This window comes from Chelmon rostratus, chromosome 2 (assembly GCF_017976325.1).
Source record: "Chelmon rostratus isolate fCheRos1 chromosome 2, fCheRos1.pri, whole genome shotgun sequence".
In the NCBI taxonomy this organism is placed as follows: Eukaryota; Metazoa; Chordata; class Actinopteri; order Chaetodontiformes; family Chaetodontidae; genus Chelmon; species Chelmon rostratus.
Genome location: NC_055659.1, coordinates 20,946,967 through 20,960,736, shown reverse-complemented (window position 1 = coordinate 20,960,736; position 13,770 = coordinate 20,946,967). Strand labels below are relative to the sequence as shown.

General features: G+C 43.1%; 1 protein-coding gene across 2 annotated transcripts in view; it reads right to left on the bottom strand.

Annotated features, from left to right (window-relative positions):
• dlgap4b (discs, large (Drosophila) homolog-associated protein 4b) overlaps nt 1-13,504 on the bottom strand; it is a 29,375-nt gene extending 15,871 nt beyond the window's left edge. The window contains exons 1-4 of one of the 2 annotated variants that reach the window (XM_041953642.1): nt 12,250-13,504; nt 11,825-12,039; nt 9,177-9,372; nt 7,627-7,882 (exon numbers count right to left, since the gene is read on the bottom strand). In XM_041953642.1, coding sequence (XP_041809576.1) covers nt 7,627-7,882; nt 9,177-9,372; nt 11,825-12,039; nt 12,250-13,464 — 1,882 coding nt within the window. In that variant the 5' untranslated portion in view covers nt 13,465-13,504. The remainder of the gene's footprint in view (nt 1-7,626; nt 7,883-9,176; nt 9,373-11,824; nt 12,040-12,249) is intronic. The other variant, XM_041953652.1, reaches the window with a different exon arrangement.
• Between the last annotated feature and the right edge of the window lie 266 nt (nt 13,505-13,770).

Sequence of the window (13,770 nt, the reverse complement as noted above, 5' to 3'; positions counted from 1 at the left end):
CTTCTACAGGACAGCTTCCGTACTCAGCGAGTGGGTAAGATGGTGTGACAGAGGCTTCTCTCCTTGATTACAATTTTTGACCAGTTTTTCATTTTCTCAAAAGCATTTTCCACCTAACTGTGTCTGTGTCACTAAAACATAGCAGCCTGTTTTTTTCTGTTCAGGCTTGGGCATTGTGGGAAATGCTTATAACAGTACGGAAAACCCCATTTTTATAAACGGCAACCACATTTTGGTCATTTCCACGATATTCTGCAGTTTACAGTTGCTTCTGTTTTACTTATCAAAATCCACGATTCTGTCCGTGTTTTCTGTATAAATGGACGGAAACATTCTAAATCTATCTGAATGTAGTGTCGACCAGTCTGTTGGCAATTTTTGCTAAGTGGGCCCAAGCCTTTCTGTAAAGCTCAGCAAGGTAAAATCCTGCATAGACACAATGCATTGTCACTAGATATGATATATTTCTGTATGAGCAAAACTCTTGTAAAAACTGTAATAAATAGTCACAATTTCCTGTGGAGACACATGGAAGGCTACAATTTGAGATGAGAGGAAACTACACAACAGCATCTGATGACCCTGCATGATACTGCACAAAGCAAACACTGTTTATGCCTTGTGTTGCTGCGCTGAGCGTTGTGGTAAGAAATCTTGACAAGTCATTAAGGAATTTGAAAAAGCCTTGCAGCAAACATGTGAGCTGCTGAGAAAACACTCAAACAAAAGAGTTGTTGTTCACTGTAATCCACTTCTTTACTTCATGTCTAATATGTACTTTACACAGATCTTTCTGTCAGATTAAACTCTTGAACTGCAAGTTGAGTCGTTTAACAAACTGCTGTCAGTCAGCTATTTCAAAGAATTGTACCAGCCTGAACTACAGCACCATGACTGGCTCCATGGTCCTCCTGGTCCTCCTCTCAGAGGGTCTTCAAGAGCAACAGAGTGCTTCTGTGGGTTTGCTCTCCTATTATTTAGGAAAGCATGCTATTGCATTTGCAGTCTGCTGTTGCCAGGTAATGAACCAAAAGTCCATTCAGTCCATTCCAGCTTTGTTTAGCCAAAGCTTTTGTGAGCTTCACATTGTTTGGGCTTTCCTTTGATGATTCTGCTTGTTTTGTTTTTTTTTTCACACACACAAAAAAAACCAAAACATATAAGCCAGAATGGCAGTGGATTCAGTCAGACCACTCTCCTGTGCTCACACTACACAAAAGTAGTGTGGAACCCTTTGCAGACTGACTTTGCTATTGATCATCTTCTGATCTTTTTATCCTTATTTATAAGTAATACACTCCAGACCAGGATAGAGCCATGAACGCAGCTGAGACACTACACCACAAACTGCTGTGGTGCGCTCGAGGTCATGTTCCAATGAAACCAAGACACAGACACCAACAGAGATGACACCCAAATTGGACTATCTCCAGACCTTGGCTGTGCCTTTATATCCTACACATGAACATCACACAGAGGAGACTGGACACACACAGCCTTCTGGATGTCCAGCCCTCATTGTAAACAATAAGCTGACAACACAAACATCAATCCAAATGTATGAGGACGCATGCTGGTAACTTAACATATGCTGTCCAAGAGAGGCAAAATTTGATGCTTTGACAGTCAGAACACTCCCTCAGATTCACATTTTAAACATGGGAACCACCATGCCAGTCTGCTAGCCAAAAAAGCCGTCCCTGACATCCACAAGACAGTGAGTCAATGTGTCAGTCATAGCAGCTCGGTGATATTAAGAACGGCTCTTGCCCACTCTTGGCATCTTGTAAGACAGAAATCCAGTCAAACAAATCTATTTTAAGAAATCTGCAGTTTTGCATCTGTCATAGCTAAACAGCACACGCCACAAGCCATGGATTATCCACCGGCCTCTGACCACCATCCTCGCCTTAGGAAACCATGCTTTTCACTGTCCATGTTCCCTCTCATGACGGAGACAGATGCTAGGCAGAATAGGGTTGTCGTTGTTGTGGCAGCTATGTGATGCAGCAGTTCCACTCGTGCATCCCAGTTTGCAGGATAGCTGTCACTAGCTGGGTGTTAGCGGGCACAGATATATGTATATATGTCTGTGTGTGTGTGTGTGTGTTTGTTTGGACACCTGCCCTGCACATCTCTAAATGTTACATCACGCTTTCGTCACTCAGAACAGAACTCACCCTTAAGTCTTAATACCACTGAATCTGCTTTGCTCACCAAAAACAAGCCCTAAAATCATAACTGACAGCTGCCTCTGAGATTAGACAGGAGATAAAGTAGGAGAGCTGGACACAATAAATGGGTCAATATTATCAGATGATTTATCTTACCACAAATACACAGATGCTGTATATGTCGGCCAATACGTAACAAGAAACTCAGTACAAAAAATCCAAAAGATACTGTATTTTGAGTTAATTTGGAAACAGTGTCACTATTACAAAGTTTCCCCAACAGAGAACACTGACAGGTTTATTGAAATAATCTCTGGGAGTGGCATTATCTGTTGATTGGCTGGTAGAGCCACCATTTTGGTTAAGACAGACATACCTCCATGACTATTGGATAGACTGCCATGAAATTTGGCTTCGACATTATTTCCCCCTTCAGGATCTTTCCATAATAACTTTTGTGATACCCTGACTTCCCATACATGTCCTTCATTAATATTTTAAATGTGTCCAGTACTTTTAGTGTACAACTAAAAACACCTACACTAAAAGTGAATGGCATTCTCATTAGCCTTGTTTGTACTTGTACTTGTGTGTTTACTGCAGATAAGGACACATTAGCATGATATCAGCATGGACCTAGCATATTGAGCATCAGCATGTTAGCTCCACGCTGATGGGATTAGCATGCTAACATGCTGAACACACTGTCATTGTTTTTTTACAGTTTTGAATCTTAAATGATCCTCGTATCTGCACCTAAAAAAGTTAAGATTGTGTTTCTCATTTTAATTTGACCGTCATGGAAAGCATGTTAGCATGCTGAACCTAGCATATAGCACAACCTAACAGAGCTGCCAGCATGGCTCAAGACATTCAGTCTTGTTCAACTGTTAAACGTCCCACTCAGTGCATATATTGATCACAAATTACCAAATTGAAAGGGATCCTTGTCAAAATGTTTGCATATGTTAATGTGTTGATTATCTTATATTCTCATTGGTACAATACGGGAGATGCGATGATTCTACTAGACCCATCTTAGCAATGGCATACACAGGAAATCTTGAGTAACTGGTGACATAACAAAATGTTGGTTGTAATACATAGTGTAGGAAATATATTATAGCGTAGAAAACAGAATGCAGCTGATTCCTGATAAGTGCCTCTTAGAGCCAGAAAATGCACCCCTGGCAGAAACATCACACAGACAGATGGATATTAAGTGGCACATGCTCTCATTCAGACCAGTTCCTGTATATGCTTATTATGCACAACTCGGCCACACAAACATACACAGCTGTGCAAGCATAAAAGATATCCTTGATAATAGTTCCAATGCTAACAAAGCCTTTCCTAAATCCAAACACTCAGAAAAGAACTATAAAAAATGGACGTGAAACCAGATACTGTTGTCTCTTCGATAAGCTGAATTTGTGTACAGGAGCTGCTCTGAAGAACTGACTGGTTGCTCTGCAGAAGGGAACACAATTCAACAGAAACAACCAGAGGCTTTGTGCCAAAATGTTTGAGTGGAATCTGGAGTGGGCGCTGAGCATTGCTGTGTTCATGCCATCTGGACAGTGGTTCTGTTGTCCACTGCGAGCCCTGGTTCAAGATGTGATTTTCAAGAACAGAAAACTTTTAGCTGCAAGAAGCTACAGCAGCTACAGTTTCCAACAACCCCACAACTGCTTTCCACTCACCCTCTCACCAATGTAAGAACTCAAATCTTTCAGCACATTGTCAATGATGCATCAGCAATGCAACAGCTAAATACTCACAAAGTGAAAGAAAAAACACGAAAAATTGGAAACTTTGGTAGACTTTAATGTGCTAGAACCCACACAGTGGCCTCCTCCCTGTTAACAGTATTTTACTGTTTGCCTTGGAAGGCAAAGGCATTAACCAACCACAGTGCCCACAATGACAGGGTTGTTACAGTACCCTCAATCCTGTTTATTTCTATATTCGGCCTTTCTCTTATATTGACAGGAATGTTGCAAAGTGGCAAACTGAGACATATTTGTTTTATTATTTATCCTATTGATTGTATCAATACAGATTACATGAAATTAAAATAAGACCCTCCTTTGCCATCACGTTAGTCATAATTCAGTGAACAGTCTTGACACTCGAATGTTTATCATTGTTACTTTTAGTGGCTCCATCCCCTAATTGGGCATTTACAGAATGCATCATTTCACTGATGAACCCTGGTCCAATCTGTCTCCTGTCTTGCTTACTTAAAGTACTGCGAGTAAATGAAGTGGTTGGTGTATCTGAGGATGGTCACACAATCTCAGTTACTGTGGGGCAGATGAAACAGTTTTGGTCCCTCTTTCTTCAGTGCTATCATGCCAGGAACAATATACATTTATGGTTGTTTGAGGTAGTGCTGTGCTGTGATCAGTTGGAGCTGGACAAGAAGCAGGAACAACAAAAGACAAAAGGTGGATTGTGATGGTCTATTTAACGGTTCAGCATTGCTTGCCAAGTTGCCCCGCTGCCTGCCAGTTCACCCATCTGTATTGTTTAATCAATTAACAGCCATGAGACAAAGACAGCCTTCCCTGAAATGATCACCACTCCCTTGTCACAAAAGCTATTACTCCAATGAATTATCACTTTGAATGCTTTCAACAACAGCACAGCCACACACTTTTTTTCTATCAAATGTGACCTCAAAATGGGATTCAATCCATGTTGCAATACACAGGACACCATGGGGACAAAAGTGGGGCAGCCCTAAAATAATCCTCCACAAAAGGCCAATTTTCCATTTCAGCAACCAAAAAAAGAAGCAGCTTTTATGAAGATATGTGACTGCCTTAACTGTACGCAGCTAAAGGGACATCCAGGCAACTACATAGAACTTGTCCGAGCACAGTTTCAACAGCATCCTGCTTACTGTGACTCCCGTGGTGGAGCATCACAGCCCATAGTGGGAGCAAGCTTTTCTGATGTCAGCAGCAACACAGCACTATGTACTGAAAACCTGGCAGGGAATATTCAATAATTGATATAGTAAAGAGAGCATATCCGTCATCAAATAACATATCAGTGAGCAGACAGACCATCAGTTATGTATCAGGCTAATGTCCTAAATGACTGGATTCTCCTAATTCCCTCAATGCTGCCTAAGTTTTGCTTAATGGTCTACGTGTGTTTGCACCTAACTCTTAATTTACCAGATACTTCTTAGATTAAAAATGTTAAACAAGATAGCCACTGGCTTTACATTTAGCTACAGTGGGGCAGCAAATGAGCATTTCTAATAAATGTTAACTATGTGCTAAGTTATTATAAGTAAATTATGAGACAGGCAGGTAGACAGGATAGCTGCAGCAGATAGAGCCCAGAGTCATTAATAAACGCCATTAACGGGAGTAGTTAAATGGCACCTGCTGAAGTTTATACTACGTTAAAGTCACTGTCAATACAACGACGCAGTGATGCAAAACAGTGGCTTCAAGGTGTTTTACTGTCGGATACCTGCTCTGCTGCTCAAATGGTAAAGTGGAAACAAGAAGACAGCAAAACAACGTCAGCTAACTTTAACGCGAGTTTAGGTGGTCAACCGTTAAAGAGCGTCCGGTCACCGAACAAGCTAGGCTACTAACGTTAGTAACGGAAAACACAAAGTTAACGTCAAAAGCGACAACAATAACAACCGTGCGGCGGCGTTCCCAACAATACTTACCCTGGTGTCAGGCGCAGAATGGTGTCTTCAGTTTAGACTTTTACTTTAGCGGACTGCTTAGTGCAGCTGGAAACGGAGTGGCGAAACAAGCCGGGCTTGGTCGCCTTTTGTTTGTATCCATAGTTAAGCCCGAGGGAGGCGTGGTGGCGTGTCTGCTGGTGCCTTCAAGAGTGCCTCGGACACTCCACAGTTTACTTATTGTATGTGAGCATATTGTATGTAATGTAATTTTAGTGCACATTAAGGTGCTTTTGACACGCAACTCCATAACAACATGGGTACCGTAGTAGAGTCAATAAGGCAGCAATTTGCATGTTGCGAAACAACTTTATAACTAACTTTATATTATCTGTGTGGTATCAAATATCAATAATCTGTTGCATTCAGCACAAGCCCTCCCTGCCCTGAGGATCTTTGGATCCTAGCTCAGGGACCCAGGTTCCTCCACCCTGGCCGACACCGATGCACAAAACACACTTCAGACCGCTGAACCACCAACATGCACTATTAATGCTGAACAGTGGACAGAGTCATCAAAATTCAGAGATACAAAAAGCACTCAGAATTTGAAAAAAAAGGAAAATGGCCTCCTGTCTCCCATCAGCTTTATATGCAAATAACTTTCATTTCTTTAAAAAGAATAGTTGTGAAAATATGTTGATTGATTGGCACCCACAGATAGATTCAGACTAACCGTGCAGTGCTTTCAATGTTAATGTCAAATTCTACTGGATTGAAGGCGGCATGCACACTGTGGTCTACAGAAGACTGTGGTGAAGAGCGCCTCGATGTGGCTGTTCTGTGGAAATAATTACTCAAGTAGATGCAAGCAGATGATGAGCTCAGGGAGCAGTCAGGTGTCAGCAACCAGTGCACAGCTTTTTTGCCTATTTTGTGTCATCACATTCATTCATCGCATGCAAAATTCCTGTTATATCAAATTCAACAACAAGGAGGCAAGCAAATTGCAAAGTGTATACTTGTGTGGTTGTGTACTGTAGTCATGTCCTATAATAACTTAGAACAAATCTCAAATCACAGTGAAACTTTGATAGCTTAAACTGCAGCTGTGTGCATATCATTGGCCAGTCACGCCTCTTTTTAAACAACTTTGTCTTGATGGTGATTTGTTTTCTTTTGTGGTCCTTTAAGTGGTAAATTGTTAAACATCCTTTTTAGGGTAGAGGAGCTGGTTTCAATTTGTTACCTGTGTGTGTGGGTAGGATGCGTGGTCTGTCTGTCCCCAAACACTGAAGAAAAATTGCAAGCTGTTTCTCCCTTGGAGCTTTGTCCAAGCCAGTGGCTATCAGGTAAGACCCAAACTGTTCTTTCCATGTCTTCCACTGTGTAGGAAGGTCGTCTAGCACGGGCAAAAGAGGCTGCATTTGAGCTAAAAATGCTGGTGGATGACTAGTGTTTCATCCAGGACCAAGATTATGAAGAGCATTGAAAGTAATGTAATAGAAAAGACAAATCAAAGTATGAATTTGGCCTATGTGTCTGCGTGACTCTGGGAAAGGGGTTACAACTTTGCAAGAACGATCAAGATTTAACGACTCAATAAGTGACAAAAACAGATATGTACTATATATAATGTGTATTTTATAAAGAAAGCATTCAGATCTCCATCTGGCAACACATAACACTGCATAATGGTAAAAACTCCTCCATTTTCCCACTTTATATGGTTTACGAGGTCAAACAAATTTGTTCGCAGCAAATGTATCATCTCTCTTTCAGCCTGTGACTCACCAGTGCTGGTGCTGTAGGTGCGAACAGTGGTGTCAGTCAGAGGTGGTGAGCAGCCCGAGTCCATGGATGCTGTGTCGTCATCTTGGGAACAGCCAGCCTGGATGGCTCTCAGGTAGCTGTGGCTGCGTGATCGGAAGCATGTTGGCATGGGTAAGTCTGGAGGCTCTGAGTTGTCCTGAGAGTGGGAACGGGAATCTCTGAATGTGGACTCGGAGCTGCGGTCCTCATAATGATGACTCAATTCCAGGTCCCGTAGCTGCAGGACGAGATTGGTGAAGGAGTATTAGTGGTGTAGCAATGAGAATAGTACTGTATGAATGGGTTCATTTTGATCGGTTACCACTAACTGCCCAGCTGACTGTGTCTGGAAAGGACATTCTCTCTAATTGGGGGACACATTTGACTGATGCCATAAAATGACACCAAAAGGGTCAAAAGATATAGTTCATAGTGCTCTTCAACCCCGAGTGAAACTGGTGCTGCTCCTCTGGCTTCACTTCATGATGCATTTCTGGATGGGCTGTCTTTTCATCTATAAAGTGCATTTTCATTTTTTGACATTTCCTACATGGCCTGTTTTACAAGAACTGTCAACTTACAGAAAATAAAAGAAATACCAAGGCATAAGACGTCACTTTGAAAAGTTTTTAGTATGTTTTGCAGCAACTGCCTGCTCATAAAAAGTCAGCCGGTTCTGAGACTTCTTTTGAAGAGTGAGAACCAGCCTTGCAGATGATGGGTTTGATTTTCTGTTGATTGACAGAAACAGGAGTCAAAAAAGTGTTTGTAGCAAAGTTGTTTTGACGGTTCACTGATGGCTGAGTGCAGGAGAGGCAGCACAAAAGAAAGCCGAGCAGAGAATCTTGGAGTCATGTTAAATGTTTGGTACATTTTCACTTGTTCTGATTCAAAGTGTACAACTGACCCCAACAAGGCTAAATTATAATGCATATTAAATTTGTTTGGTATGCTGCTGTGCAAGCAAATTGTAGGAATACATTCATATATTGGACACATTTGTTGTAATGTGGTGACCTGTCAGAGATTGGGTGCAAATCCTGCACTAATAGCCTGCACTGCCTCATTTGACTAGTTCATTGAAAAAGATCAGAGCCACTTCGCATAGTTGTTCATCATCTTAGTGACCTTGTCAGTGGGAGGCTAATAGCTCTTATGTAAGTCAATGAATCAGACTTAAAACTACTGATGTCATTCATTTTGCTTTAAGGATAATAACATTAATGTGAAATGCATTCAGAAAATAGGGATTCTTTGTTCACTGCAAGCAGTGCAAGCTGTATCTGTGAAAATGTAAATTATACTATGGAAATGAGCGTAAGTAGCTCAAGGCAGACAAAAGAGTCTTTGAAACTCACTGGTGATTTGAAAGTAGAAAGTTTGCTAGGAGCTAAGTGATGTAAAGATCAAGTACAAATGTATTCTTAACTCATTAGAAAAATATCTGCTGAGCTAATGAGAGAAAAAAAGACACAAACAGGTGGAGTGAGAAACAGGCTTCATTATTTGGCCTCCAACAGCTCACAAACCACACGTGTAACGCAATTCCTGTCTGTCCTGTCCAAGCAAGCACTGACCTGCCCCATGCAGCTACGTCTGCCCAAGGTGCTGCAGGCCTGGCTGAAGTCATCATCATCCCAGTGTGGTAAAGACGAGCCTGTACCCCCAATGCAGTCTAGGTTGTCCAGGCTGCGATTATTGGAGAGCTCTCGGAGAGACGGAAGACAGCTGGAAAACAAGATGAAGGAGCTGTGTTAAGGATATGAACAATAAGGAGGAAAATTAAAGCCAGTGTCAGGAATGCATGAGCACGCATTAGGGGAAAAGATGGAAAAGTTGATGTTAATATACAATGACAGGGAGGCGGAAGGGAGTCATACATCGGGGGAGAAAATGAATGATCAGCAAAACCAGGAATTGAAAGAGAGATAAAAGGAGGATAAGGTTGTTTTTCAAGTTATCCCTTTCATTTCCACTTTCATGTATGAGTCATCATGAATCCACATCTCGACTCTATTCCAATTTCATCTAATTTTAGCAGCAATCATTGTAGCGTCTCAGCATGCAAAGCCAGTGATGTCAGGCGACGCATGTACACAGCTCTCTATGCCATCATGGTGCCAAAGACAAAGAACAGGGTTAGGTTTAATCAAACAGCAGCTCTGAAGTCATCTTTTTACATATTTTACATATTCTTTGTTGGCACACAGTGATAGTTACATGGCAGGAAGTTGCTATGCCAGGGTCTATGGACAAAGATGTCTCCTCATTACACCATTTGAATAGTGTCAAAATCAGCTACTTTTCACCTAGAAGCACTGGGCAGATGGTATTTACAAGCTTAAGGGAGGTCGGCAGTTATTGGCAGCAGGGCATGAATTTGGCATTTGAAGTTGCCACTAACTTTACAGACATCTGAGGGGGGCAGTGCTAAGCCATTGATTGTAAAAGATCCAATCAGCCGTAAGCGTTTTGCACCGCACCCCTGAGACGTGGCTTACAGACCTATCACTGACCTGCTCATTGACCTGCCCAGCTGGTGCAGAGAGGACACACTGTGGAGCGGAGACCACAGGGCATCCAGCTCCCCCTGCAACAAGGTGTAATCCAGGGTTCTGCTGCTCATGCCAATCAGGGTGGAGCAGACAGGAAGAGAGTGGGGTTGGATGGTCAGGGATTGGCAGGGGGAGTAAGGTTAGTCATCCAAGCACGCTTTAGGGAAAATAAATCCTTAACTTTCTAAACACAGACTTTAAAGGGATTTGAAGTCATATTTGGAGGTGTGTATGTCAGGTAGGCCTGTGGCTGTGTTCCTCAAAGCGATGCGCTCTTGTGTCAGCTGAATGAAGTATTCTCTTACATCAACACTCCATCTCTGATCCTGCCAGAAATATGCCCGCTGTTAAAACGTCTGCATACAGTGCAGCACTGACATTTTGTCACTGCAACCTCCAAACTTGAGGACAACAAAAACAAGAGCTGCTTTATAGAAGGTGTCATCACAAACGTTAACATCCAAAGTTGACTGTCATACACATGCACATACACTGTGTTGCATTTACTGTATGTATGTAGAAACACACAGCAGAGAATCTCAAGCATGTAAGTCTTTGGCAAAAAACATAAATATACTGAATCCCTAAAATTTCATAATTTTCTTGAGCAAATCCCTGCTGACTGTTATTTGAGATGAGAATTAGATTATTTGAGAAATGTAGAAAACAGATTATTATTATTTTTTTATCTTAGACAGCAAAACTTTAACTGCTGCCAAACACTTTTTGCCACTACAGGTCATTGTCATTACAAAACATGACAGTTTTGTCATGCTTAAACTTGTTTAACATTGCAGAATTGACAGAAACGAAAGAATATGAACCTGATTTCCTTTATCATTTCATGAGAAGGCACAGTGAACTCAGCTATGTCCTACTGCACCTGCTTCACATACTCTATTGTTCAATATATCTGCTTAAGAAAGCGTGTAATACAAAGGCAGGTGAGGCGCAGTGCCAGTCATTTGGAGAGATGAGGCTGATTTATGGTGATTTACTGGTTGAGTGGAAACATATTATATAACTTCACTAATGCTGTGTGTATCTATCTCTTAGCTAGACTGATGCTTTGCAGGTCCAACAGTAGGAAGGTAAGTCACAGATGAGGTATGGTAGTAAGGCTGACATGTGGAGGACAACAGGGAGTCTGACACCACTTAATTCTATGCGTGAGTAAGCGCAGCGTGTACAGTGTGTACTTGTGTTGCATGTTGTTTGCATTTGTATTTTCCTGCATGGTGAGACTGGGTGTGATAGTTTCCTTCCTGTATGCCCAGAAAAGGCTAGCTTATTTATTTTCTTTTGATCGCTGAGAGGTTGTTGCTTTTTAAAGAAACATGTTTTAAAGGGCCAAACAGTTAGTTTTCATCAAAGTACACTGGCATTAAGGATTTAAGTGATTACTTTAAGTTATATAGGAGAAAAAGATGTTAGTATATTCATGAAAAGACCAATCGGTCATTCTGGGTCTGGTAGCAGGTTGCCATCCTGTGTTTCGAATTTTAATCATGAGGCTAACTTTGGTTTATATTTGAATCACGCATTGTACCATTAACATGAGGCTGTCTCTCTTGCTGTTGAATACTAATATGTACTGCATAATGAAGCTCAGTCTGTTATCTTACTTGCGTGGGGGGAGCTGGTCGCTCAGAGACTGCTGCGTAGCCCTGAGATAGCTCTGGCGACGAGCGGCGGTTTTTGGCGAGGGTTTGGGGCTTCCCTCCGAGTCATCGCTGTCTTCCATGTCTCCCATGGCCTTCACATAGCTACCACTGCGCATCCGCCGACATGGGATTTCATTGGCACCCCCAGTGCGGCCTAACGTACTACTCCAATCCCCCTACAGGCAGCATTAAGTAGATAAAATTAGTCTTGGGTTTTTTCACGATCTGTCATCCCTTTATCACTGTAGTAGTGCTCTTGATAGTAAGGATACTTTGACATGAACCTATGCATGGAAACAGGTGTTAGTGAGTCTGTAAACATAAATATACAAAATACTCAGTAGAACTTTTGTCGAGTACTACTACTTCACTCCAGGCTTACTCACCCTTCGTCCAACCTGCAGGTAGTTGCAGGTTAGCTCCTGTTGGCAGGATTTGGACTTGAGCATAGACCTGTCCAGAGTAGCTGAGCCCTTCTGGATCACCTGTCTTGGCTGGCCCATGGTCAGTGTGGACCAGGACCCTCCTTTCATATAGTCATTATCATTTATCAGCATTCTTCCTGTTCCACCTAGTCCGCCACCTCCCCCGCCCCCAGGCACAGGAAGTGCCTGATACTTCATGTCATTGCTGCTTTTGGAGGAGCTGATAGTGTTGTAGCCACTGTGGATGTATCTGCTCTGGCCCCCCTGGCTGTCGTGGCCAGTCGGACGCCCCAGGGTCATCATGGCCATGGTGTTGTGGTAACTGCTCAAATCGCTGCTGTCCAAATCGTCTGAGCTCCAATAACCTGACATGTTGGAGCGTGGTCGTCGCTTGGCAGTTGCCTCTGATTTTGTACCTCGATCTTTACTTTTGGATCTGCGATTCTGCTTCCCTCCGTCTTCGGTGCCAGACGAGCCTCCACCGCTGCCAGTGGAGCGCCCGTTGATGTTTCCTTTCATGTTATGGCTCTCCAGTGACTGGGACTTTGCAAAGAGCTTCTGCACTGAGTGCAACATGTAACGGATGCGACCAGGACTGTCTGTGCGCTGCTTAGCAGCAGCGACGGCAGTCGTTCGATGAAACTGCAACGTGCTGAATCCGTCACAGCCTGCAGGCAGCTGTTTATCAAACTCCAGTAGACTGGGTGGTGCCTGGTTTTTGGTCATATGATGTGATATAGTTGCTGAGCCGCTCGTAATCATTGGTGTTCGTCCGCTCAGCCCTGCCATGCCCATGCTCATGCCCATGCCCACGCTGGTTCCCATGCCCAAGGACATGGATGTGCCCATGGTCCCTGTGCTTATCCCCCCAATGCTGTCCCCTGGTGGAGAGAAGTCAGACTGGTCGTAGGAGTTGTAGTGAATCCTGGGGAAGGTGCTGCTGTTGGACAGCTGGTTGTTGAGGGGCAGCATGCAGTCTGGTGGAAGGGAGCCTGGGTTGGCTGATTGATAGAGCTGGGGGTCCATGGTGCCATAGTGGTCCATCGTGGGGCTCAGTAGATAAGGGCTGCGTGGCAGGGTGCTGGTCCTCTGATTGTAGAGGGCCTCTGGATGGCCTGAGGAAGGTTCACAGGAGTCAGACAGGTGTCTGTTACGGTTGGTCCCCAACCCTTTCATGGTGGCGAGGAGGTCCAACCCTCTAGAAGACCCCCAGGCCAAGAAGTGATGACTGATGACCTCGAAGGTGATTCCTAGAAAACAGATAGGAAACAGAACAGAAAGACACAACATGAAAGAAAAGAAATAGGTTCAGAACATATCATACAAACGCGGACACGTTCAAACTCAACAGTGCCTATCAGCTCAGCCACACAACACGCCCACTTATGTGCCAAACCAGACAACAAACAGGCTAAATGTAGGGCTGTGAGGGAAATGCTGTGCAGTGAACGAGCCCGCTTTCCAGTGCTTCCCACAGCGAAC